The sequence below is a fragment of the Dromaius novaehollandiae genome, chromosome 1, assembly GCF_036370855.1.
Source record: "Dromaius novaehollandiae isolate bDroNov1 chromosome 1, bDroNov1.hap1, whole genome shotgun sequence".
NCBI classification, from domain to species: domain Eukaryota; kingdom Metazoa; phylum Chordata; class Aves; order Casuariiformes; family Dromaiidae; genus Dromaius; species Dromaius novaehollandiae.
In genome coordinates, this window is record NC_088098.1 from 73,510,666 (window position 1) to 73,536,286 (window position 25,621).

The following is a 25,621-nucleotide window of genomic DNA, read 5'->3' on the forward strand; positions in this document are numbered from 1 at the left end:
CTGACAGCTCCAAATGTGCCGGTGAAACCAAGGAGCTACTAAAGTAAAAGGACAAAGTACAAGAGCAGCAGATGGATGTGAACTGGCCAGATACAATTTAGGAGTAAAAATGAGAAGTTTCTTTCTATTAAAAAGAGGCTCAGGAACAGACTTCCAGTGACAGTTTAGGGATAAAAATTATTGTTAAAGTGGGATGATCTCTACATGAAAAATTGAGGCGTTTAAATCTGATAAACCAATTCATGGGATAATGTTCCTAAAATCCCCTGCTCAGCTATTTAACTGGCTCTCTGAAATTTCTGCAGATGTTCAGAACTGTCCCTTTCTGAGTGCCTCAATGTCCCTTTCCCAAGAGCCTGGATTAAGAAATGGCACTCTTCTACTTAAGCTCTAAGTGTGGAGTGTGAGAGGGCACACAATAGAATGGAGAATGCGGTGGAGCTGGTCCTTTCCTTTAGAAGAAAGTGGAAAGAAGGCAGTTGCCGCACTCACCTTTTGAATGAAATAGGCTTCATCAAAAAGCCTGCGTGGCTTCATCTCTGTTTTCAGCTCCCTCCTTGCCTGTGAACTGAAATGGGTTTGGTTTCAAACCTGGCACTTTTGTAAATGGCAAGCCTAAACAACAGGCAGGATTGGGATTAGGACACTGTGCTCTATTTGTTGAAATGCTGGCACTAGGAACGAACACAGGTGCATGGCACAGCAACAGAAGGGTGGCTAGAGAGCTGAGTTATCAAAGGGAAAACTTAGTATGGCCCAGTTGTTGTAGTGGTCACATGGAGGAATCCTGAGTCTCTCATGATACGGTGTGTTTTATCTAAGGATTGCTTGAAATCTTCGTGGGTAAAACTAGTGATTGCTTAGTGTGGCTTCAAGCCCATTCAGGTTGAAGAGGGGTTTGAATCCTCTCTCTTCCTGGGATTGTGCTCTGTATTAATAGAAACTGCACAACACAACCTTCCCCAGCTGTATTTTTGAAGTATGAGCTCCTCTCTGACACTTTTGATATGCTGTTAAATTCCCCTGCTGGGATATGATAGTGGATGCAAGTAGCTAAAGAGGTTTTCTGTGGCCATAAGTGAAGCAATTAAACCTTAAAGGATTTCAGATATAGTCCTCCACGTTCTCATAGTCCAGCTCTGGGCAGCTCCCCACTGGGTGAACTGGTTGTTGTGGATTCCTGTCTGGGGTGTTCACCTTCTCTAGTGCTAGAGTGAGCCTACTGGAGTATCTGGGATTTGCTGAGGATGGGGACAGGGTTAGGTACCACTGCCAATTCCTTCCACAGTTTTTAGAGGAACCAGTACCCTCTAGAGAGAGCTAAGTCCTGCCTGGAAGTGTTCAGATGGCTTTTGAGAATTTCTGGAGGACATCAGTAGGGAAATGCTTAGGGCATATCTGCGGCCTGTGATGCAGCACTGCAGGAAATACCTGAGCTACCTGTAGAAAAAACTAGTCTACAGACTTGAAAGCATGATGGTATGGCTACACTGATGCAGACAAGAGTCAGTGTTGCTTGGCACAAACACAGCACCACTTTAATACAGTGTCACCACAGACAGATTGCTAGCACAGCACTGTGCTAATAAACATATGGGCTAACTTAAACATCATGTGGCACTGCATTGAGCAGTATGAATTCTGTAAAGATGACTGCAAGTGATCAAATTAACCAGCTACTGCCAAGCAGTCAGTGTGCTGACAGATTTGTAAAGGTGTTCAGGTGCTTAAAGATGCCATTAGGAGATCTCCAAAAGTCTATTGATATCTGGCTTCTGATTTTGCTAAATTAGTCAATTGGGTGCTTTCAAAACTCTATCAAATGCCATTTTGTATATGTAGACTTTGAATAGCATTTAACTGCCTTGTTACTTCTGTCTGCAAAATGTTGATTAAATATGCCCACTGAACACAAATTGTGTAAGTTAATGGTGTGAAATACTTAGGGAAAGCATATTGTAGAATAATCTTCCTTTTATAAGCATCCCAGTGTCATGAAATTTCTTCTCTTTATGAAGTTTATTACAGGATTACTATCTAAACAGTGCTTGCTCCTAAAGCAGGTCATGAAATACAAATGATTATGTAAACCTAGTGCAATGTATTCCTTGGAGCCTTGGATAATCAGGATAATTGCTAAATCCGCACTTTCCTCTTTTCTCAGCATGTATGGGCTATGTGTGGTAGTGTTTAGCAGTCTAAGGTGTAAGTCTACGCATCCAGTCACCGCTAAACAAGTAAAATGCGAAAATCAGTATTACCTTTATGTGTTACTGTAAGACTAAAGGATGTATTATGAGGTTATCGCAACATTGTTGTCAGAAATTTCTCTAAAGGAGTGTGCGCTGCACCGGGGGGAGCCCCTGGGGCCGCTCCGGGGCCGCGGGAGCGCGCTGAGGCCCGGGCCCGCCGCCGGGGCCTTTCCCCAGACCCTCCCTCGGAGGGGGCCCCCGGCGGCTGCCGCAGCGCGCAGCCCCGCGCCGCTGCGGCCGCGCTACCGCCCTGGCCGCGCCGCCGCGCCCGACCCCGCGCCCCCTGCCCGCCCGAGCCCCGCCGCTTTCCCGGAGGCGGGGGCAGGGGGGTCTCGGTTGCACCTCCCCTTCGATTGGCTGAGGTGCCTTGTGCCGTCACAACGCGGGAGGGGGCGTGGCCAGCGGCAGCGTGGGATTGGCTCGTTCGCACGCTCGCGGTGCTGGGCGTGGCTGGCATGTAAGCGGCCGGACGGTCTGCGCCGCTGTCGCGACGTCGGTCGGCCGGCAGCGGCTGGCGCGCCTCGCCCGTGAGTTGCGGCAGCTCCGCTCTTCCCTCTGCCTGTCGCCTCGCGCGGGCGCTTCCCCTTCCCCCCGCCGGCGACGATGCTGGACCGCGAGCGCGGCTGGAGCGTCTCGTTCGCTGGCTGCGGCTTCCTGGGCGTCTACCATATCGGCGCGGCCACTTGCCTGCAGGAGCACGCCCCGCACATCATCCGCGATGCCCGGCACATCTACGGGGCCTCAGCCGGGGCGCTGGCCGGCGCCGTGCTCGTCGGCGGCGGCTCTTTGGGTGAGCGGCCTCGCCCTCCTCCTCCTGCGGCGGAGGGAAACTGCGGGCGGCGGTTGCTGCGTGAGGAGGGGGCGAGCGCGGGGAGAGCGGCGGTTGCGGGCGACAGTTGCTGCGTGAAGGGAGCTCGAGCGCGGAGGGGGGGGGAGCGGCGGTTGCGGCCGTTACCGCTGCGTGAGGCGAGCGCGAGCGGGAGGGGCGGCGGTTGCGACACTGGTGTGTGTTGGGCTGAGGCGGCTGCAGAGGCGACCGGTATTTTTATTTTTCTTTGCTTTCAAACTACCCCCGCAGGGGAGAACGTGACTTCTGAAGTTATGCTTGAGAGGGTGGTGTGGCCTTAGGCTATAGATGCTGGACTGTCTTTTTTTTTATTTGCTTATGCCTCATCCTTATTCCGTGCGCGTTTCGCCCATGAATAAAACACCTGAGTGGTTGCTCAAGGGAGAGGAAGAGACGGGTCATGAAGTTAGTATGCCTTGAGCTTGGATGGATATTTACCAACCTTCCAGACTCAAGACGTGATTTTTGTCAGTACCTCACCAGATTTCAACACTTGTGTAGTGAGATATTCTGGGTTTACTACTAGGTGCAAAGATGGATACGTGTGTCCATACGAGGAGCTCTCCTTCCTCCTGGCTTCAGGATTACAAGACTGGGTTGATGACAATTGCTCCTACCCGTATGTGAAGCAGAGGAATTGAAAACTGTAGGGAGAGCAGGAGGTGGCTGAATCTTAACACCCTTCAAAGCAGGCAAACTAATGTTGTCAGCTTGAGATAGGATGCTTATACTTCATTGAGAAATAATAAATGCATCTCTTCTGTTGTCATCTTTGCACACCAAGTCTCAGTTAGCTTTGAATTGCTTTCTCTAAAGCTTCTCCTTTCTTGGGGTAGGGTTTAGAGAGTTAAAGTCAGGGCTTAGGTTAGCTTTAACATGCTTTTCCTCTTTAATCTGCACACAGTGTATATTCCATAGGTCACTTAGGTATATGACTGAATGAATTGCTTTAAATCAGTGATTTTAATCATAGTTTAAGTAATAGATTTACTCTTGCTTTGTATTTATACTGGATTTTTTTAATGAAAGATGCCAATTTTGAAATAAATGTAGTCTCTGTGGTGAAATAAGCATTTATTGACTAGCAATAGGAAAAGTATACCTTACTTTCACCTATTCAGGGCTTGAGAGAACCAGAGTTTACATTTATCTAATAAATTGGACATGCTAGGCATTAAAGCAGCTTGATGCAAGTAAAACATCAAGCTGTTTAGGACAGTGACTAGAATACAACTGAAGCAGTGTACAAGATACATGTAGAAACATAAAAGTGATTTGCCTTAAATCAAACATCCACTGAACAAAGGATTGGCTAGTTAGTGACTCAAACTGATTGCTTTTCTTCACAGTACCCTGCTGCATAGCCACTGACCTCTATCACTTAACTTTCTTAATTTCTTCAAAGAGTTATCAATAAGTCTGTACTACTTAGACTTCTTAATTTAAGTTTACTGGAATGTACTAAAATAGTGTACTTGGTGAGTCATTATGAGCCTAGTATGAGCTTTTAAAGCATATTCATCCATTGTAATTGTTTTGTATATAGCCAATTTTAGACTTTAAATAATTGTAAATGATTTAAGAAGACTTGGAAACTGCTTTAAATATTCAAAGTGTTCTTAAGCAGAAAAAGTATATATTGTTTACCTGAGAGTATGTGATATGAACAGCTTTTTAAATTTTCAGAATTTTAAATAAGTCTGCAGACTTCAAATTACTCCAGCTCTTTCTCTATATGCCAACTGAGATTTTTGCTTTTCTGTAAATAATAGATTTACTGGCGAGTGTGTGATCATCACCCAAAATACTGTATTTTATGGGCAAATGCTTTCCTTCTGGAAACTTAAGAAAGGGGGAGGACGGAACTTGTGAATATTTTGCTGTTAGAAGAGATTTTAAAACCAGCTGCTTCCTAAAATCCATGAATCATTGTGAAGTCGAAAAATACTTTTATGAAAGTAGAGGAACATAAATAAGCTCTAAAGAAATATTATGTGGTATAATAATTTGATATATTTCATTAGTTCCTGGGTATTGGACAACAACTTTACATTGATATACTTTAATATTCAGTATTTGTTATTTTCTTAAGTCTACAGTTGTGGTCATGAGTCTCATCTCATGTTTTTCATGAAAAAAATTTTTAGTTTATTTTTTTCTCCCACACAACTATGTATATGTATGTATAGATTTTTAAACTAAAATTGACTTATGTATTTCATCTATTTAGGTTTGTAGCTAGATGTTTTAAGTAAAGCACTTTTTTTGTGCTTCTTGTTACCTGCTGGATGGGTAAACTTACACTGCTTAGAATTTCAGGTTTGACTTCACGTGAACCTTAACTGCTACATAGAAAGAAATTGTGCTTTTCTAGACGGAGGAAGACACTTCATTCAATTCAGGGAAAGGTGAAAGGAGAAGCTTAGAGGTGGCTATTCTTTTGAGGATGATGTGTGTCTGGGCTACTCCAAACTCGAACTGTTAAGATACACTCTGCTCTTTTAGATCTTCCCTGTAGATGTCTGGGAGATAAGATGTTGTTGTTGTTGCTGTGCTCATCCGTTCTAAAGTCACACTGAAAAGCATAGGGGTGTGTGGTAACTATACAAATTAATTAAATTAAAATAAAGGTAAATGTAACTTAAGGTTTTATTCTATGGAAAACCTAATAGTTTAAGGCGAACGTTAATCTCTTTAGCTCTCTTGTGTTCCAAGAAGTAAAAACAATTTTGCCAAGGTCTACCTAAAATTCTGCTCTAGCCCTCTGTCCCTCTCTGTTGCCATGGAAGGGCAAAACTCCATTCTATATAGACCCCTCTAAGAAGTAACTCTCTATTTTGGCCCTGTTGAGTGGGGGAAGGAGAAGCAAAGGAAGATGGAATACTTTCAACTGTTGAATTAGTAAAGTTTTAAGTTTTCAGTGTTTTAATGTCACATACTCCCAAAGAAACACAACATTTTTTTCTGCTTAAGAATACTTCTAATATTTAGAATAGATTACAATAAACAAAATATGTAGACTTGAATTTTTTTAAAAAAAAAACTTTTTTCCCCAAAGGCTACCTCATATGTAATTCCATTTTTTTCCCTCTAAGTATCATAAGTTTCAGATTTTAGATGTACAGGAGAGGGAGAGGTAGAAATTCTTATGTGTGGAAAACATGTGAAATCAGACCTCATTTTGATAGGCAGTTATTTTCTGAAAGGAAGTCGATAGAAGGGGCATTCAATTCTAAGTTGTTAGAGGTCATCAGTTTTGCAGCTATTTAATTGGGTGAGTAAAGTGAGCTGATACTTGCCTTACTTTGTTTACAGGGAGATAAATAGTCATACCACAGGAGTGGTAGAGGACATTGGCCTACTTTATTTCCTTTTTTGTAGAAATAGGACTGCAGTGCAAATGAGTGAAGTTGTTAACATCTTTCCTAGTTAAGCCTTGCCCTAAATTTCAGATGATTCTAACCAGAAAAACAGGGTTAAATTTTGGCAGAGAACTGAGACCCTGTGTTTTGTTTGGTCAGGTGCCCATGTACCCAGTGTTTCTTGTTCTGTTTTCTAGTGACTGCAACTTATGTAGTTGGTGCAGAAGTTTTCAAAAATGCAGTATTTTCTTTTTGCAAAAATAAGTATATTTGGTAAGACTGCTGTTCCTGGACAGAATTCTGGTAATTTAGTATCTCAAATACCTGAAAATTCTGAGATGAGCCTGATTTGTCTTTAGACATTTGAGAAGATTGAACATTGCTGAATTAGTTTATATTTTTTTATATATATATAAAACTTATATCTCAGCGCACAATAATAGAATTGCTAAAATTGTCTATGTAGCTGCTTTTGAAAATAACTTTTTCACTTACTAAAATGTGACTTGTGCCATTTTTTTCAGCTATATGTAAAATGTGTTTTACTAATATAAACATATATTTGATCTTGAACAGTGAACTGCATCTAATTTTTTTTCCTGTTTTCTGGGGTGGGAAGCTGGATGAGGCCATTGGTGTCAGTGTAATCATGGCCCAACACTTGACTCCTCAAGGGTAGAATGAAAAAAAATCCTATATGGTAAAAATGGAGTATGTCTGATACCTTGGATTTATTCGGATATACTCTTTTAAACACAGACTGTTGGTTAAGTGATGGAAGAATAAGAAAGTTTTAGATAATTCCACTTAAGTAAAAATAACATTGTAGAAAGATAGTATTTTGAGAAATTAATCCCTACTCCAAGGCTTCAGCAAAGTCATTTCCAATGCAGTGCCGCTAGTTCATGTTTAGTTTGGTAAGCTGAATCGTATTTATTCTAGAAATCAGCTATGTAAGTTAAAATATGCAAGTTCTGAACATATTTTTGGATGACCTTGCAGCATATCAGTCTGGATAATGACCTATTACTTTGGCCTTCCTTCCCTCTCCCTGCTACTTCATCAAGCAGACCTGTTTATCAGGCAATATCCCCAAAGTATGCCCTGGAGAGACAAGATAAAGTAATTTTAAATATTTAAACAAAACATTGCAGGTGGATAAGATGTTATTCTTGTTAACTCTGACTAGGTTTGTGGTTGTTAAAATGGTTTTGGTGTTCCTGAAGAGCAATCAAACCATTCTTAACAACCATTTATTCTGTAGTGGTTTGATCTAGCTCCCAAAGCTAATGATGTATAATAATAATAATGTATAATAACTGGAGTGAAATTGGTTATATGTTTGTTACATATAGGAAAAAAAAGACTTATTTATGTTAAAGCTTGGGTGAGAGGTGTTAGACCTCTTCCCTGCTCCCTGCTGACTACTTAAAGAAAAAAACAAAAAAACAAAAAACCTCTTCTCCCCCCACACCCACCCAAAAAAACCAGTTATGGATTTCCTTCTTAAAGTTCCCTACCATAATAAGTTCCAATTTAATGTCTGTTTCCTTTATTGTGGTTATATATAAATGAAGATGAATATCTCCTACAGTGTCTTGAAAACCTAAAATTGGTTAAAATCCAACAAGTGTCATTAGCTGTGACAAACCCAAGTGCTTCGCTTCTTCAGCAGAAATACTGCGGGCCTGAAATCTGTTTATTATACACTGTAGGTTTCTTGAATTTTGCATATGGAACACATTCATGCACAGATGATTCATGCTTTTGGAAGGTTATTCATTCTTTTCCTTAAAGAACACACTTCTGGAATCAATGCTTGCTAATGAAAGCATCTTACATAGACATTTTACACCTACAGTCTGCATATGTGTATCATAAGCATATAAGTAAGCAACTTAAGTGGCTGGGTCTTCACCAAAATGAGTTCTAACTGCTTGAAAATCTAAAGGTTTTTTGTTTTGCTTCTTAATCTGTTAAAAAGGTTTTGAATTTTCATGCTAGTAATCAGAGCAACTGGAGCTCTGGAGATGTTCTCCTACTGGAAGTGTGTAGGTTTTTTTGTTTTGTGTTTTTAAGGTAATGTTACTCTGAAGTGTCTTCTGTTTTTGATGATGTGCTTTTTACTTCCAGCCAAAGCTTGTGCAGATGTTCTGGCATTAGCTAAAGAAGCTAGAAAGAGAAATCTTGGTCCCCTTCATCCTTCCTTTAATATGATAAAGATAATAAGAGATGGACTAATGAGTAATCTTCCAGAAAACACTCATCAGTTATCATCAGGCCGGCTGTGTATTTCACTAACCAGAGTGTCAGATGGTAAAAACGCATTAATATCTAATTTTAATTCTAAAGAAGAAGTTGTCCAGGTATGTTTATTTCCAATAACTGTATATGACAACTTTTTAAAGATTCTGTCATCTTATCTTAAGTCCATTTAGTGTCATCCACTGGATTTCCTTTTTAGTGTCATCCACTGGATTTCCTTTTTAGTGTCATCCACTGGATTTTCTTTTTAAACATTTTGGAATATTGTGACTTTCACAGTATTTCAAAGATAAGCTTCATTATGCTGAATTCACTTACTAGTTTTCCCAGCTAACATATCTCTGAACTGTCAGTGAGTTGGTGTGAGGGTTCAATTTTATAAAGGGTAAACTTCTCTTTAATGTGCTGTATATGTAATGAAACTATATCTTTATGAATAAAATAATTTTTAAGGTTATTCTTATAAGAACAACAATCAGGAGACAATCAAAAATAGCTTTTTAAATTCTTAATATCAGTAAAAAAGCTAGTGTAGTATGATCCCAGAGTTCCAAGATTTGTGTCCCCAGTTGCTTCCTTTAGTTACTCAGAAAATGTATAGCTGGAGGGAATGATTATGAACTTTGTAATGACATGCTAACTAGCATTACTTAAAATGGTCTTTTAGTGAGTCTCATCTGTTTTTACTCAAATGGAGTGTGGTTATATTAAAAAAAATATATGTTTGGAATACCTTACCCCCATGTTAAAATAATGATTAATATTAACTTTTTGCTTTTCTGTCTTTTTTTTTTGCTTTCTATTTAAGATACACTTATTAGGTTTTTGTTTGCTTGATCAGTTTTTGCTAATATCTGAAGATAATACTGCGAAGTGCTAGACTGGAGTGCTTTGGGACAGGGAAGAGAGGTGTAGATCTAAAACAGTTCTGGAGTTAATTTTTGAATTAATTTTATGTTGACACTGTGTTTTCTCAAGATTGTTAATTTTTAAATGGGAAAGCATAGATAGATGATACTTCTGATAACAGAACAGTTACCCTTCAATTTATATGGTCTCATTTTTTCACAGGCTTTAATCTGTAGCTCATTTGTTCCTATTTATTGTGGCCTAATTCCACCATCATTTAGAGGTGTGGTAAGTGTCTATTCTATTGCTAAGAACTAAAAGTAGCTCTAGCTATTCTACACATATTGAAAGACAGCATGCTTGCTTTTTTTTTGTTTTGCTAGTATAAAATTAATACCTTTATCAGAGCTTTCAGTACTGCTGTCTTTCAAAAGGATAAGGGAATGCTCTATGTGTTGCAGATTGAAAATCTGTTCTACACACTTCTACCCCAACCTGAAATGCACACATACCCCCTTAAATTTCTGTCATTTCTGATGCAGTAATTAAAAGAAGGTAGTCTAAGCTAGCAAAATAGTGAGAGATTTTAAGTATGAATGTTTAAGAAAGACAGAGATAGTGGTGCTTCTTCACCAGCATAAATTTATAGGGAGGGCAGCTTAAATACTCATTCAATTAAAAAAAAAAAAAAAAAAAAAAAAAGTCTTGTAAGAGACTAGATTGTATACCTGTGTATTTTTGCAGTAGATAGGTCTGCCTTGAAACTGGATTAAAGTTCCATATTCTGTTAGATATAAATCAACCTTTATAATGTCTTCTGCTATTGTCCTTTGTATTCAGTGTAAGAAAGGTGGTTTCTTAAAGGTGAATTACCAATGTGATAGTCTCTTCCGTTGCTTAACAGTAATTACTGGCTACAAAACCTCTTAATACTTCATTACTATACCATGTTTTACCTGATCTCCCATTAAAAGGGCAAAATCTGCAGAAAAGTTAAACAGTGTAATTTGTTGCAGGTATTCTGAATAACAGGTCTGGAAGCCTATCTGCATTACATGTCAAGGCAGGGGCATTAACTACTTTTTGTTATGATGTTGCATTAATTTACCTTTGCTTTCCTTCCAACTTTGGTGCTCCTAAGGCAAGAAGAGGGGAAGAGTATTGAAGTAAAATTCAAAAGCATCCTTAATAGTGGTTTATTACAAGCTGTTCTCAAGGCTGACTGGAAGTGCAAAAAGGTCAAGGATAGCTATGAAATGTATTTTTTTCTTCATGCTAAAATTAAAAACAGAAATGACTAGAACTGTATAAAGATTTTTTCTTTATTTGCATTTCTAAATCTTGTATGCCCCCTTCAACTCTTTCAGATTAAAGGTGTTATGAAAACAGGACATTGGACTCAATCCAAGGTTTAGGTGGATCCAGGCTAATCTGCCTATTGAGTTCTTGTCGCCAGACAACAATGTTATTTTAAAAGGCTTGGTTTAGACTACAAAAACATACAAGTGATGCTGTATTTGTTCATGTTTTTAGGGAAGGAGAAAGAAGGATTCGTTACATCCTTTTGATCTTTGCAATGATTGTCATACGATTTTAATGTATAGTAGGCTGAGAAAATATTGCAGTTTATTTTTGTCATAACTTGGTAAGAATAGCACACTTGCATATGCTTGGAATGACTCTTGTAGGGCTTAAACACAGCAGAATGTCAGGTATTTAAACTGTAATATGGCAGCATCTTGCTGTTAACTGGCTTGGTACTTCATGCATTTATGCTTTAAAACCAGGATGTGAGGCTAACTTTGAATAGTTGTACAATGCTGGTAATATGTAACAGCATAGGGCATTGCTCTTGAATTGCATGCATTTACTACAAAAAAAAATTTCAGAGTGTTTTTAGAGCAATTTCTTCCTGAGCACATTGCATTTTATACAATAACACAGTAGATGTAAGCAAAAGCAAAACAGGTGTTTTTCTGTCTGACAATGTTTATCTGTCATATAAAACATTTTCAGTTCAGTTTTAGGCCAGTTATTCTATAAGCAGTTGAGCTAGCAAAGGCTAATTTCCTGTGAATTTGAGGTCTTTCTCCAACATGACAACTCTCTCTTCCCTCCTCCCCTCTTCTTTCTTGCTCCTACCTTTAGTAAGAGACAGTCATGTTGTGACATGTCATGGGCTGTATGCCCAGCCTGGCTAGTGTGCTGTTATCAGGCAGAGTGACTGAGAGCTACCTGTCTTTCTCTCACTAGGTTGGAAAACGGGGATCAATTTGGCGGTCTCTCCTTTATCTAACTGCTAATTGTAAAGTTTGCAGGTGTTTATTTACTGCTTCAAACATGGCAGTGGTTTTAGATTCAAAAATTATTAGGGGGAACTGATGGACAGAAACAGAAAAAGCAGTTTAAACTGCTTAACTATGTAGAGCAGTTACCCAGATATATTGGCTGTGCACTTCCACCTTCTAATAATTTCAGGAGAGGGCTGCATGCTATGGCTCCTCTCTTACTTCTTGGCCAAACCTGTTGTGCTATACTTGGTACTTCCATAAAGCACTTACTGATTGCCTGTATATGATAGTGTAACAGGATTGTTTAGCCTGGAGACAAGAAGGCTCAGCGGGAATCTTATCAATGTATATAAATATCTGATGGGATGCTGTAAGGAAGACAGAGCCAGACTTTTCAGTGGGGCCCAGTGACAGGACAAGAGGCAATGAGCGCAAACGGAAACACAGAAAACTCTGTTGGAATATAAGAAAACACTTTTTCATTATGAGGGTGGTTGAATACTGGAACAAGTTACCCAGAGAAATTGTGGAATCTGTGTCCTTAGAGATATTTGAAACTCAACTGGACATAGTCTTGGGCAGCCTGCCCTAGGTGGTGCTGCTTGAGCAGAGTGTTGGAGCAGGTCACCTCCAGAGGGCCCTTCCAACCTCAACTATTCTGTGTTTGTGTCACATTACATGCCTGTAGTAGGTCTGTCAGCAGCAGCTGTCCACTGCTGGTCAGAAGAGTGCCCAAGAATCCTGACAGGTGGAAATAGGCTGCTCAGTAAGAGTCTGCTGGATAAATTGCTCTGAGCTGTGCTCTTCCTAATTTGTTCCTCAGAGTGCTCAAGGAGTAGGTCTCAAGCTGGACTAAATTGATAATCCAGGCTGCTCCTGTTCACAAGGACCTGCAGGTTCTAGTCAGGAATGCCTAATCTGGAAGGAGGAAACTGCAGCCACTAAACAGTGAAGCTGGTAACGAGGAGTGGTCTTTTGCCACTGTCAGAACAAACTGACTAAAATTGGTGCCACTGGAGAGAAGGTTCCTGTGAATGACTGAATGAGTTGTCTTTGGCCATAGCAGCTAGATCAGCTGCACCATAGATCTATTACCCCAATGTAGAATTCTTCAGTCCCTGGATTTTAAAATGTCTGAGATGGTGGTGCACTAAAACTACAGAAATGGGTTGTTGAACACGAAGGGGATAAAAGCATAACCTGAAACAGCTTCTAAACTTATACTCAAAGCAAATTAGATATCCATGACTGTTGTCAGGGGTCCTAAAGCATTGTTCATGTTTAATTGCAGCTTCAAGTGTAAACTTTTTTCTTTTCTTTTTACTTTTGTTCTCCTTTCTACAGAAGTACCCTGGTAGCCCTTAACTTGTTAGAATGTATGTTGTGTAGGATTATGCTCCTTGAAATGGACTTGTTCTTTCTTAAACAAATAAATGGAAAATTCCAAAGAGAGTACTCTTAGGCTATCTATGGAACTATAGGTAGGAATTTTAACTGTCATTAGGGACAAACTGTACTACTGTAAATGTTTGGTGCAAGAGCATAGGCAGAATACTGTTTTGTTACGGTCTTAAATGCTATTTCATTCTTAAACGAGAAATAGGCTAGTTATAAATTTCCAGTATTCTTTTTACTTCTGCTAATCTTTGTAGCGCTATGTGGATGGAGGAATCAGTGACAACCTACCTCACTATGAGTCTAAGAATACCATCACAGTTTCACCTTTTGCTGGGGAGTGTGATATCTGTCCAAAAGGGAACTCTGCAAACTTCCATGAAATGAATGTGACCAACACCAGCATTCAGCTTAGTTTGGGGAACCTGTATCGTTTAACACAAGCACTCTTTCCGCCAGAACCTAAGGTAATGTGCTGTCTTCATGTAGTTCATAATACAGTATTTCTTCATATAAAAGCCTTGCTTTTGCAGAAAGCTACAGTAATCTTAGTATTTCGTCTACCATATCAACTTTCTGGTGACATTTCCGTTATTTCTATTTTATTCATAGTCCTTCCTCATTCTCCTTGTTTTTCATGTCTCTCAGACTAAAAGTACATGTCCTGTTACTGGCTTTCTATATTTATTTAGAAATTGGCACAGGATTATATCATAAAACCAACACTGGTAGGTTAATGACTGTGAGTTTATAGTCCTTTCATGTCTATCTGCTAATCAGGTGCTTCAGAACTTGGTAGAATTTCTAAAGCTGCAGGTTTTTTGTAAACCTATCAATTAATATTTGACCCAGGCAAGTTGCCTTTAAGCTTTGCTGAGCACTGTTAATTGCAGAACTGATGAGGAAAATACCATTGATTTGCAGTTGATTAAGCTGAAAAAAAGGAGAACAAATTTTGCCAATTGGCTTGGGATGTACTACAGAGAAGTAATGTTGACTGCTGTAGATGTATTTTTAAAATGAGAATTTTTTGATCACTTGAAGAAAAAATGTTAAATTCTACTTATGTAGGCTTTAAATATTTTTTCTTTTTCTTTTTTTGTCTAGGACTACTATGTGCATTAGTAAGTGAGCTGGTGTTACATCTGGTAAAAGATGTTTTCATGTGGAAGACATAAGTTTGAGCTGGAGTGTGAGAATTGCTCAGCTGACTTGTCATAGTTTTGGGAAATGGGAAGGACTGGGAGGAAGAGGGGAACTGGTGTATTCCACCAAGCCACTCTGCTTCATTATTACTTCCATCTGACAAAAAGGCTAGTCAGAGAAACAAAAGGGGAGGAAATTCTTGCAAACCTTATACAGTTAGAATACTATCCTTTTAGATGAATAATTCAGTGTGTCTTTGATGGTTGAAAGACAAGTTTGTGTATGCATTGTCACAGCAGGTGCGTTAACTTGAATCTGTGTTGTATTACAGTGATTGTTAATGTAAGATTTTCTTAAAAGAATGGAGGGCAAATGAACGTGACTGTTTTTTGTTCTGTAAAATGTTGGTCTTAAATGGAATCTTTTATTTGGCTGACTCATTTATTCTGTGCTTGCAGGTACTAGGAGAGATCTGTGAGCAAGGATACTCAGATGCTCTTAAATTCTTAAGAGAGAATGGTATGTTACATTTGTGGCTAATTATTCATGGTGTGACCTTAACCTGGGTAAAAAATAAAAAATAAAAAAAGGGGGAGGGGAGGGGGTTGTGTGTAGGTAATAGGGGCTAGTGTGAAGGCATGGAAAGTTAAGCTCTCCTTCTGAATTTGAGTAGACAAAAATCATATAGTCATAATAACTATTTACCTGAGGTAACTTGTGCTGCCACATAGAAATTGCACTTACAGGTGAGGTTTGGGTTTTTGTCACATATATAAAGTGAATATTAAGGTACTGTTAAGTGAAATTACCAAAGAATTCCAGTTCCAGAGAATTGAAGTTACTACTTTCTTTTGGGTTAATCTTGAAGGGTAGGAATAGGCTAATGTTTCCCACTTCTGTGTAATCTGTATGTATCTTCTTATCACCTCCTCTTTCATTATCATACAAGTGAATTTGTAGGTGAAGCCTTACAGTTCAGAATTCGGTGCTTGTTAACAATGATATTAAATTGGTTATAGACAAATCCTTAGTCTGCATCATGAAAGATTTTACAAGAAGAGGACTTTAGCAGTCGTTGGGACCCAGATAAGTTTCGGAAGAAGCACTGAAAGTTGTTCTGCTTTGCTTCTGGATCCCAGTAACATATTTCGTATCAACATAAATGTTACTGTCCTGCTCAGTTTTGAGAGAGACAAACAAGTTAAAGATAGTAACTTCTTATTGACATGAAATTAATCATATGTCAAACATACCTAGCCCCTCTACCCCTTGGATGCAGAAGCAAACTGGAGATAAAACGGTGTCAGATTAGAGGAATGGAACTTCAAGCATGATGTTTGTAATATTACAGTTAGTATTGGTTGCAGTACTGTAATGCAGCCATAGCTTCATCTGCTCACTGCCAATATTCTGTTAGAACTAAATACTCAACTTGTCTTGTAGTTATTTCTTCACTGTTAAAGAACGTCACTGTTCTACTTAAGAGTTTGAATTTTTAGTAACCTCATTAAATATTTAATGAGATGTTATTAAATATTTAATATTAAATTTGTAAATCTTCAGGTATTGTTACCAGGTGATTAAAAGCATAGATTATACAAAGAGAAACCAGCCTCTAATTCAAGGTTGCCTGTGCTAAGATGGACTCTTCTGCTGTACTGCACCCACAAGATTCCTGTGTGCACATTCCCATCTGTCTCTGTATCTGAGATTCCTTGCCACCCTCTTCCTTTGTGCTTCTCCCACATCCTGTGTGTATTGTACTGACATCCTCCTTTTCTTACTACTGATCCTGTGATCACCTTTGTTGTTATTCTGTCGCAGGTTAGTCTTGCTTCAAGCTCCATCAATGATAACCATAGCCTTTCCAAATTCATTCATTACGCATCTTCGATCTCGTTAAGCCATTTCAACTCTAGGAGGGTGTGTGTGTGTTTGTTTTTGATCAAGTTCTTTTCTGCTAAATTCTATGTTTTTTAGGAATACTTGAAAGTAGGTGTGGATCCCTGTTAAGTTCTGTAATCTTTATATAAAAATAACTTCATATTGATTTTCTGGAACTGAGTATGAATACCCTTCTTGTATATGTAACTGTGCTCATTGTCTAGTGCTTGGTTCTCAGGTGTGAATGGTAAATATTAGTGCCTTTTATTAATGTGAATACATCAGTTTTGCAAGACAACCTGTGTTGACATAGATCTATATTTTGGACAGATCTTAAAACAATATTTTACCATACTCGTTTTTCTTTTCCCACCCTATCATGACAGTGCCTCAAAGCACTTATGTGGTATCTGCCATTTCAAATTTACCAAACTAGTCTAATGTGTGTTATAGGTCTTTTCTTTCAAAGAAATAGGAAATCGTTTTTCCTCCTTTTTAAACTATTTTTATTCTTGCTAGAAAACAACTTTGGTAACTGACTATATGTATCCAGTGCAGTTTCAGTTAATTATTCTTTTTTTCCCCCTTTTCTTTAGAACCTGTTTTAAAATGAGACCTAGACCTGCAAAAAAGTATTCATCAATATGATTAAACATTTGTGGTTATAAGACCAAGTGGTATTTGATATTGGATAGATAATGTTCCCTCAGAACAGGCCTTTCTAAGGTATTCTGTGGCCCTGGGGATCAAGCCTGCCCTAAGTGGAAGTTCTTGACTCTTTCAGGTCTTTTGAGAGACTCAATTTTTCTCACCTTGTCCTTCACAAAAAGAAGTCCTCAGGAGGCTGTGCAGTGCATTGACCATATGAACAAGAAAACTATGTCAGAAAATAATGGAGCAGAAACTTTGAAAGCTGAAGTACTTAATAACCAGCTGAAGCAAAATCCATGGCCTTTAGACAAGAGCATATTTGAGAGTCTTCCACCCAGACTTCGTAAAGGTACGTTTGTTAGGCTATCTTATGTAACTTTGAACGGCAAACTTTTATTATTATTTTTTGTTCTTAGCTTAAAACTAGTAAGCCTTTTCTTTAATCTTGTAACTCCCCGTGAAATTAGAGACTAGCTCAATCCATAAAAGTTCTCTACGTAGTTATTAGATGCAAACATATACGTGTTGATTTAGCTACAGAAATGGTATGATTGAAAGAAGAGGAGGAAGTTGCTTTCAACACCATAGAGTCCTAACTTGAATTCTTGTTTGGTTTTGTGCGTATACTTTGTATATATGTAGTATTTTTATATGATCCTTTGTTTCATGACAAAGGTGAATCTCAAATCCAAACACGGCTTACCTTCATTTTATTATTAAGCAAGGCTTCAGTAGATTTCCAGTTGTCTGATTTCTCCATCCTTTTAATAAGGTGTTAGCAGACCAGAACACTTACTGATTAAAAAAACAACCCCCCCCCCCAAAAAAAATAAACAAAATCCAAAAAACTTTTAACTAGGTTCTTTATAGATGCTGACTGGTATTTTCAAGATCTGAAATTTGTGATCTCAGTGACCTAGGAGAACTAAATGTTAAGTATGAAATCTCTGAAAAAAATATGCAACTACTGGAATGTGTGGAACTCTAGGCTTTTATCAAACTCCTTTGAATTTTTTAGCCTCTGACAAGATGAGGATGCTATTTAAAGTACATTGTTATCTTGGAGGAGCAGAACTTCATGTTGTCTCATTATAGATTACTTCTGAGACTTACTGCTTAAAGGTTCTGTGGAATGCCTTTCTGTCCTTGTAGGATGAGTCAATACTTCCCATGTTTCAAAGTTAGCTTAGAGAAAGTTTACTGTAACAGTGCCTTGAGATTATTTTTTTTTAATTCTCTATCTTTATTCAGTAACACTTGATAATATTGACTAGACTAATGATCGTCAAATCACTTGAAGAAATTGCTTGGACTGTTTTGAAATAGTCTAACATCTTTTTGAAAAATGATCATCCTTTAGCATTGCAAGAAGCTTGTAAAGAACAGAGTGGGTTTTATGCTCAGTTCTCTAAACTCTTCCCAATGCGAGTGATGTCCTATCTGATGCTGCCATATACGCTACCAGTGGAGTCTGCTTATTCTGTTGTCTTACGGTAAGGATCTTTTAGAATTACACTTTTATGAATTTACTCACTGAGTGCTTATTCAGTTTTACAGGCACTCCAATGCCTTGTAGTTCAAGTGCTAACTATCCAAAGGTCATCATTTCTGCCTAGATAATGCATCCTTCTTAAAAACCTCTATAGTCTAAGGCTAGAAAAATAAATGTATTGAAAAGACTTCTAAAAACTTTACACTTGCCTAGTAATAGCTTTCTTTTAACTGCTAGAAAGAACCACCCTTAGGTGTGTTTTCCAGGAGCAGATTCTTTACAACTACTATATTCTTCCGTGATGTTTGAACTCCACCCAGGTAGTGCTCGTGTTTTACCTTCTTTTTGAAGTCAGGAGTGAAATTTAGTAGTTTACTCACTATGTAAATTTTCTTACCAGGTTTGTTCAGGTTGACTCAAAGTTGTACTCTTGAAATAGGAATTAATTTTATAAGGCTTCTAACTGTTGTCAAGACAAATTATGCTGTACCATGAGCCCTAAACTCAGTGCTTGCTTAAGAGCATTCCAGTCTATGAATAGCAGATGTCATTAGTATCTATTGTATCTATAGAATGTATTAGTACATAGCAGTAGCTATAGAAGATCCTAGAAAAGTAAAAAAAAAATCTTCTATAAATGGAACCATGTAAAACTCCAGTAAAATATCTTGTTTCTATGCCACTTCACTTTTTTGGATGGTGAGGAGAAAGCAAGCTTCAACGGGAGTTTTATGTGTTTTTTTTTTCCCTCCTTCCCCTTCAGTGGGCCTGAATTCTCTTAAGAGCATTATGTAAGGAAAACCAACACATTTGTGACATTGTTCTGTCTTTGCCTTCCTTTTATCCTTCTGTCCTGCTGTTCTTCCTTCAACTCCCGCATAACTTTAAACTGACCAACAAGTTCCAGCCAACACAGAGAGGTCACAGAGATGAGGTTTTTTTTTTTTGTAGGCTCCCTAAAAATTGGGTGTAAACTGCACATACTGGTCAGTCATGCAGCATGCATGTAAATCAGAGATGCAGTACTATGTGCTGCCTTTTCTTCTTAGCTTGTAGAAGGGAGATGAGTGGGATAGATGGAAATTTAGCCGTGTGGGGAGGACCTGGACACTGTGCCTGTTGGGAGAGTTAACTTGGGGAGTATCAAAACTGTGTTATTTTGTTGGAGGTTGGACATGTAAATGTAAGAACATGCCTCACGTGAGCTCTGTTGCTTACAAAACAATGCATGCGTTTTGGTTTTGACTCTAGGTTAGTAAACTGGTTTCCTGACATTCCTGATGACGTTCGATGGATGCAAGAACAGCTTTGTCAGATTGCTGGTACAGTTTATTCCAGGGCTAAAAGCAAGCTGTTCTGTGCATTCAGGTAAGCTGGTGTGCTGCTGCATGCAAATGATACATTCTTAGAAATTTTTTTCTCTTAGTCAGAGCTTCAAGTACTGGTAAGTTTCTCTCTCAAAACAGGATTTAATAATTTTCTCAAGGATAATACAAAACAGTTTTCACTGCTTCTAATCCTTAGTTTTGTTTTGTCTTTTTTTTTTCTGAAGTATATTGTCTGGAGTTTGTTTTTAATTGATCAATGACTGCTTGGGGTAGGTGAAGAGCTGTTGCCTCCTGGTAGGCTTATACTTTTTTGGGAAGTTATAGAGTGGGCACTGAACTGAGAACAGAGACTTTGTTTCTGCTACGCTCCACAGCAGCTAGGGCAATCAGGAAGAGAAGAAGGGAGGAGAAGCTTGCTCCAGATGTTCTAAATCAGATGTGGTGGATAGGAACTGGAAAACTCTGGGAGAAAGACTAGATTTTTAGGAGTCTGGACAGAGAAGGTTGTAACAGTAAAAACTAGATGAAAATGAGTAGGAAGGGCAGACTTGTAAGATAGCTGGGAAGAATTAAAATAAGTAAGACAAATACAAAAGTGTTTTTGGAACTTCTATTGCCTATTGTAACCTGGTTGTAACTAATTTCATTATTCTTCTCTTATCTCAAAGCCTTTCAGACTTTTTAGTTCTATTAATCTTTCTAGTGCTATGTGGATGGAGGAATTGGTAAGAACTTACCCATATATGAATACCATCACAGTTTCACCTTATGCTGGGGAGTGTGATATCTGTCCAGAGTGGAACTCTGCAAGCTTCTGTAAATTGAACGTGACCAGTACCAGCAGACTTTCTTGTAAAAATAGGCTTTCAGTCCGAAACAGTGAGTTGCATAGCCATATCAAAGTAGTGTTATGAGCAAAGAGGCGTAGATTCTCTCTCAGCTCAAAATGCTCGTAAATATCTTAAGATTTGGTTTAGAAACCAGAAATCCGCGCTTCACTAGAGTGGGTCAGATATATTTTACAGTAATCTTTCTAATGACTCTCTGAACTCTTGGAGTTGCTGGGGAGGAGGTAGGAGAAGGGGAAGAGAAACTGGCCAGAACAGCTATTAGGACTGCAGAGGATTCTTTAATGCTCCATAAAAAAATTTCCCAAGAACATAGCTGTAGCACTGGAGACAGCAAACTGCAGCATTTATTTCAGTGAGCCCATTGCTATGTCTGGATATAGAGTATATTTAAAAAAAAAAAGTTTACTGTTACTTGAGCCAAGAGTTCTTTGGGTTTTGTCTTCCTCTTGTTACTAACAAAGGTAGGTAATAAAGATGATGTTCTTCGTTGCCCTAGCAATGCTATACACTGAATCAGACAGGAATGCAGATTTGATGCATCTGTCTGAGAGGAACTTGCCTGTTTCTGCTTCCTTAAAAAAAAGTTTTGCCAGGTTCTGGATTGGCATCTCGAAAGTTCTGATTCTTATGCTCCATCCTTTAGAAGTAGGGAGTAGTCAAACTGAAAGGTTCTGGCTAGAGAAAACCTTCGAACCTTAACGATTTTGAGGCTTGAGGTTTCCTTCCCTCTCTGGAACCATTAAACAGTGGCTTTAATATTAGGTTGTTAAAATAATTTTTTACAGTATTGAGTTGTACAGAGACTTTGGAAGCATTTAATTCCTGTACATGAACAGCCTCTCTTCCTCTCCAAAATGAGTTAAAGCCTTTTCTTGTATAACCTTGATATGCTTTTGAGGCCGTCTGTCTGAACAGAAAAGGAGTTTTCAGTATCATCTATCATCATCCTAATATCACCTCTTCAGTTATTTAATGTCGTATGTCATCCTGTGACCTTTCTTTTCTTACTGATGTTTCTGACCCCTTTCCACAGTAAATGTGGGTACAGTCATCTTCCTGCTTCTATACTTATTTAGCAGCTTCATGTCACTTGGATTCCAACCTTACCAGTCTTCAGACTCTATTTGGAGTGAACATTCAGAAGAGAACATCACAAAGCTGGCTCAACTCTAACTTCTCATAGGGGTTGTTTTGCCCTTGGATCATCCCCCCGCCCCCTTTCTTTTTCCCTTCCCCTTATGTCATCAGATCCCTGTTTCTAACTTCCTTTGGAATCAAATTTCATAAAAAATTGAGCTGTTTACAGTTTGGAAATACTTTTAGGAAACTCAGCCTAGTGGCTGGTATCTTTTTGTGTATCTTCTAAACTTTTAGGTTGGAAACTATCATTGAAGTGTGTGCATGGAGAGTTTGGTTTTTGGTGGATTTTTTTTTTTTTTTTTTTTTTTTTTCCAAAAACATTACAAGAGGGGGGAGAGAGCTTTGAAGGAAAAAGCTAGATATTCTTGGTGATAACTTCAGTTTCCTGTTTCTCAGATTGGAAAAGAATGAAAAACCTGGTGATTAATTTTCTTTTTTTCTAGTGTATGAGAGTTCTGTTCAACCTTTCAGTTGATGATATTTAGCTGGTTGTAAAGTAAGGAGCAGAGACTGCATTTGGGAAGCTGAACAGCTATCTGTGCTACTAAACCTGTAAATGTTGATTATACTTGTTAATGTTGGGTTATTGCTGTGATTGATAAGTAATCAAATATTCCAAGTGGAGAGCTGGGGAAGATCAGTACTATTTAAGAGGTAATGTGCAAACTAAGTCTCCCCTTCTGAACTTATCAAAACAGTGTGGTGACTTTTAGTGCAACTATTCTATGCCTACTTTTGAGGACATCACATAATGGCAAGGGTGCCTTTCTTTTAGACAGGATCATTTCAAGATCCTGTTCTTGTTGTCCCCTATCCTAACTCATTCAATGCATTAAGAATTAATCATTTTATTGACCATTTTTCTAATAGTGTTCCTCCTCATTTGAAGTTTCACATATGAACTGTAATAGAAATATCACTGAAATACTACTATTTTTTTTTTTTTTTTTAAACAGGAAGGACAACTATGCATCACTAAGAAAATGTCGAACTGTCCCTTCTACTGTCGAATTTCATTCTTCATACTGTCATCTTAAAATGCCTCATTCTTCTGCAGACCTTGAAACCTGGCTCTGGGACTCTTCAAACTTCATGCACTCAACCATGAAACATGCTTCTGTTAACATAAAGCAGCATTCAGGCTTGGATTCCTATCCTACTTTTCTCCCAAATTCTGATGAATCTGGGTGGGAAATAGATTTTGACTCTTCCTCAGAGAATAGTTTCCAAACTGTTCCATAATATTAGTTTGGAATTAATTTCCACAGCTTTCAAAATTCCAATTTGGCAGAGAGATTCAAATCCTAAAGGATTAAAGCTCACTTTGTTTATTGCCAATAAGTCTAGGAAAACTCTTTGTTTACAGCTTCATGGCAAATCTGCCTTTGGAATTCTACTGTTCTAAGGATTATAAAAACTGTGGTTACTATACTAAGTAACAGACTACACTTTTCTTCAATCACCAGCACAATGAACTGTAGTAACAGTGTCTCTCTGGAAATAAATCCACTTTCAGCATAAAAACTCTGTAAACAGCTTGTTAGACAAACATTGATAGCAAAGAGCATTTTGAAAGTATAATTCTTAATATTGTGTTATTATTTTTATGGCACTTAAATGAAATTGGACTTGTACTTCATAAAGGGAACTATACAAAAGAGCTTTGTAATGGCCTCCAGTGTCTTTGCCTTATGTTTAAACATATTGCTGCATTTATGGAAAAGTTGCCTGCATGAGATACTGTAGGAACAGTATTACTCCAGGTTATTCTGTATACTTCCCAGTTCTTCTGTGGCTCCTTCTCTACTCAGATACTTCCAGGGAAAAGATTGTAAGAACTGGGACAGATTCACCTGAAGTGTAAACAGGTGCAGCTTCAGTGATTTCAAAGGACTTTTGTATACTTAACAAGGGCCTAATTCTTGAGTAAGTTTTGAAAAGTAGGTAAAATAGTGGCTGTGATTAGCGAGCAGTAATTTGAGAAGGTGTCGAGCTTAATGGCATATGTTAATACATTAGTGTATTGCAAGTGGTGAATGGCATTTTGGTCCTCCTGCTAATTGTTGCTCATTGTTGATAACTTTCCCTCCAACTTCAGGGCTTTTCTCCCCTTCCTTCACTTCCCATTGCTTAAAGAGGAAGAAGGGTCCCATCTGTCTCAGTAATATAGGATAGCCCAAAGAAAGCTTTACAATACTGACTGTCAGAATCAAACATGTAAGGTTTAAATTGGAAACAGTAATATCCAGACCTGTGTAGAGATCTCAAATCATGGTTGAAAATCAGCCAAATCATGTCTATATTGAGTCATGAGGATTTTAAACACTTTATCTTAGAGAGTATTGTGTTGTTTTAATAAGGACAATGCATTAGTCTATGAATACACTGGAAAAAGTAAATAACTGAAGATTAACTGTTGTCTTAATGTCTTGTTATGATGTCTTTGACATGTACAATTTTTTAAAAAAGTAGAAGAAAAGTACTATGGCTTTAACATCAGTTTATGTATGTGTGTGGGGGTGTGTGGCATTTGAAGGCTTTTCCTGAAGGAATAGGAATTTGGTGCAGCTCAGCTACAGTCCACAGAAGAGTCTTTAAATGTGATATGTGCTTATTGAGAGTATCTTGTAAAAGGAAAAGTGATTGGATATGTGATGCTCAGGAGAGGGAAGAGAAGGAATTGTTTTTTTTCCCAGAGCAGAATGGTAACCTTGAATATCTAGAAGTCTTTCAGATAGCAGAACCTATCTTTTCTAATTGGACCAACCTTTAAGCAGTTCCTCAGCTGTGATTTCCCTAATCTTGAAGTGCTGAATTTTACAACACTAACAAGCTTTTAAAATGTTGGGGGGTGTTGGAGAAGGTGTCAGGTTATCAATTTTTATATTATGGACTGGTGCTATTTAACTCTCGCTTTTGTTTGTTTGTTGTTTTATGTGTGTGTCTTCAAATTTGCACAAAAAGTTGGAAATGTTACTGTACCTACAATTAAAACACACAAGATCTGGTTTAAATTGTCTTTATTTATAACTTTAAACTTTCTGTGATCTTACTTTACCATGTTCTGTTGAATGTTAGTTTTACAAATATCTTTTAGAATTTAAGCATGAATGCCAGGCTATGTTTCCTTTCTGTGTACTGGAATAGTTCTGTTAACTACATCTGAATCAACTTGAACCGCTTCTTCCGTTCTGCACAACAACCATTTGTCATATTAAAACAGAATAAAAAGACTAAGGTCTTTTGTTAAGTTTGTTAAGCTTTCTCTCCTGACTGTTGTACTAGTACTCTTCCCTACTCTTCTTTCAATCTTACCTTCCCTTTTCTGGAGTATATGACCTAATAGAACCCAAGTCAGAATGCCTTAATTTCACAGAACAGTTAAAGGATTTAATGATAATGAAGTAGCATTTTAAATAGTAACTTGAGCTGCCACCTTAAATTTAGAGATGCTTGTTCATCCTGCAGCTGGATCTGTAAGTCACAATTTAATTTAAAGTTTACTTTCTTTGCAATATATCAGTTTAACAGTAAATTTTTATGCTTAAAACAACTATCAAGCAAGGATATCAAAAACAGAGAAGTTCTTATTTATGTCTGGAGGGAGAAAAATCAGCTACCTCCAATAATAATTCAGTATAATATGGACTATAGGTTAACTAAAATACTCAGCCTGACTTCATAAAATTCAGTGAGCTATTGTCACGACTGTGAATGCATTACACTATAACATCAATTTATTGCTTCGGTTGGCTACCAGAAGCTAGGTGCTTCGCTCTGGTTCCTGACCTGCACGGTGCAGCAGCATGGGGGCTCTTAGCATCCTCTGAGATGACGCATGTGAAATCTGACTATGCTTTTAGGTGGT

General features: G+C 38.2%; 1 protein-coding gene across 1 annotated transcript; it reads left to right on the forward strand.

The window, feature by feature from the left end:
• Window positions 1-2,667: 2,667 nt before the first annotated feature.
• On the forward strand, window positions 2,668-24,986 carry LOC112991526 (1-acylglycerol-3-phosphate O-acyltransferase Pnpla3-like). The gene is made up of 9 exons (XM_026114085.2): window positions 2,668-3,042; window positions 8,595-8,827; window positions 9,798-9,863; window positions 13,519-13,728; window positions 14,866-14,926; window positions 17,076-17,291; window positions 18,303-18,435; window positions 19,686-19,802; window positions 22,710-24,986. Exons 1-9 carry the CDS (start codon window positions 2,856-2,858, stop codon window positions 22,993-22,995), a joined length of 1,509 nt encoding a protein of 502 aa, XP_025969870.1. The 5' UTR covers window positions 2,668-2,855; the 3' UTR covers window positions 22,996-24,986.
• The last annotated feature ends 635 nt before the right edge of the window (window positions 24,987-25,621 follow it).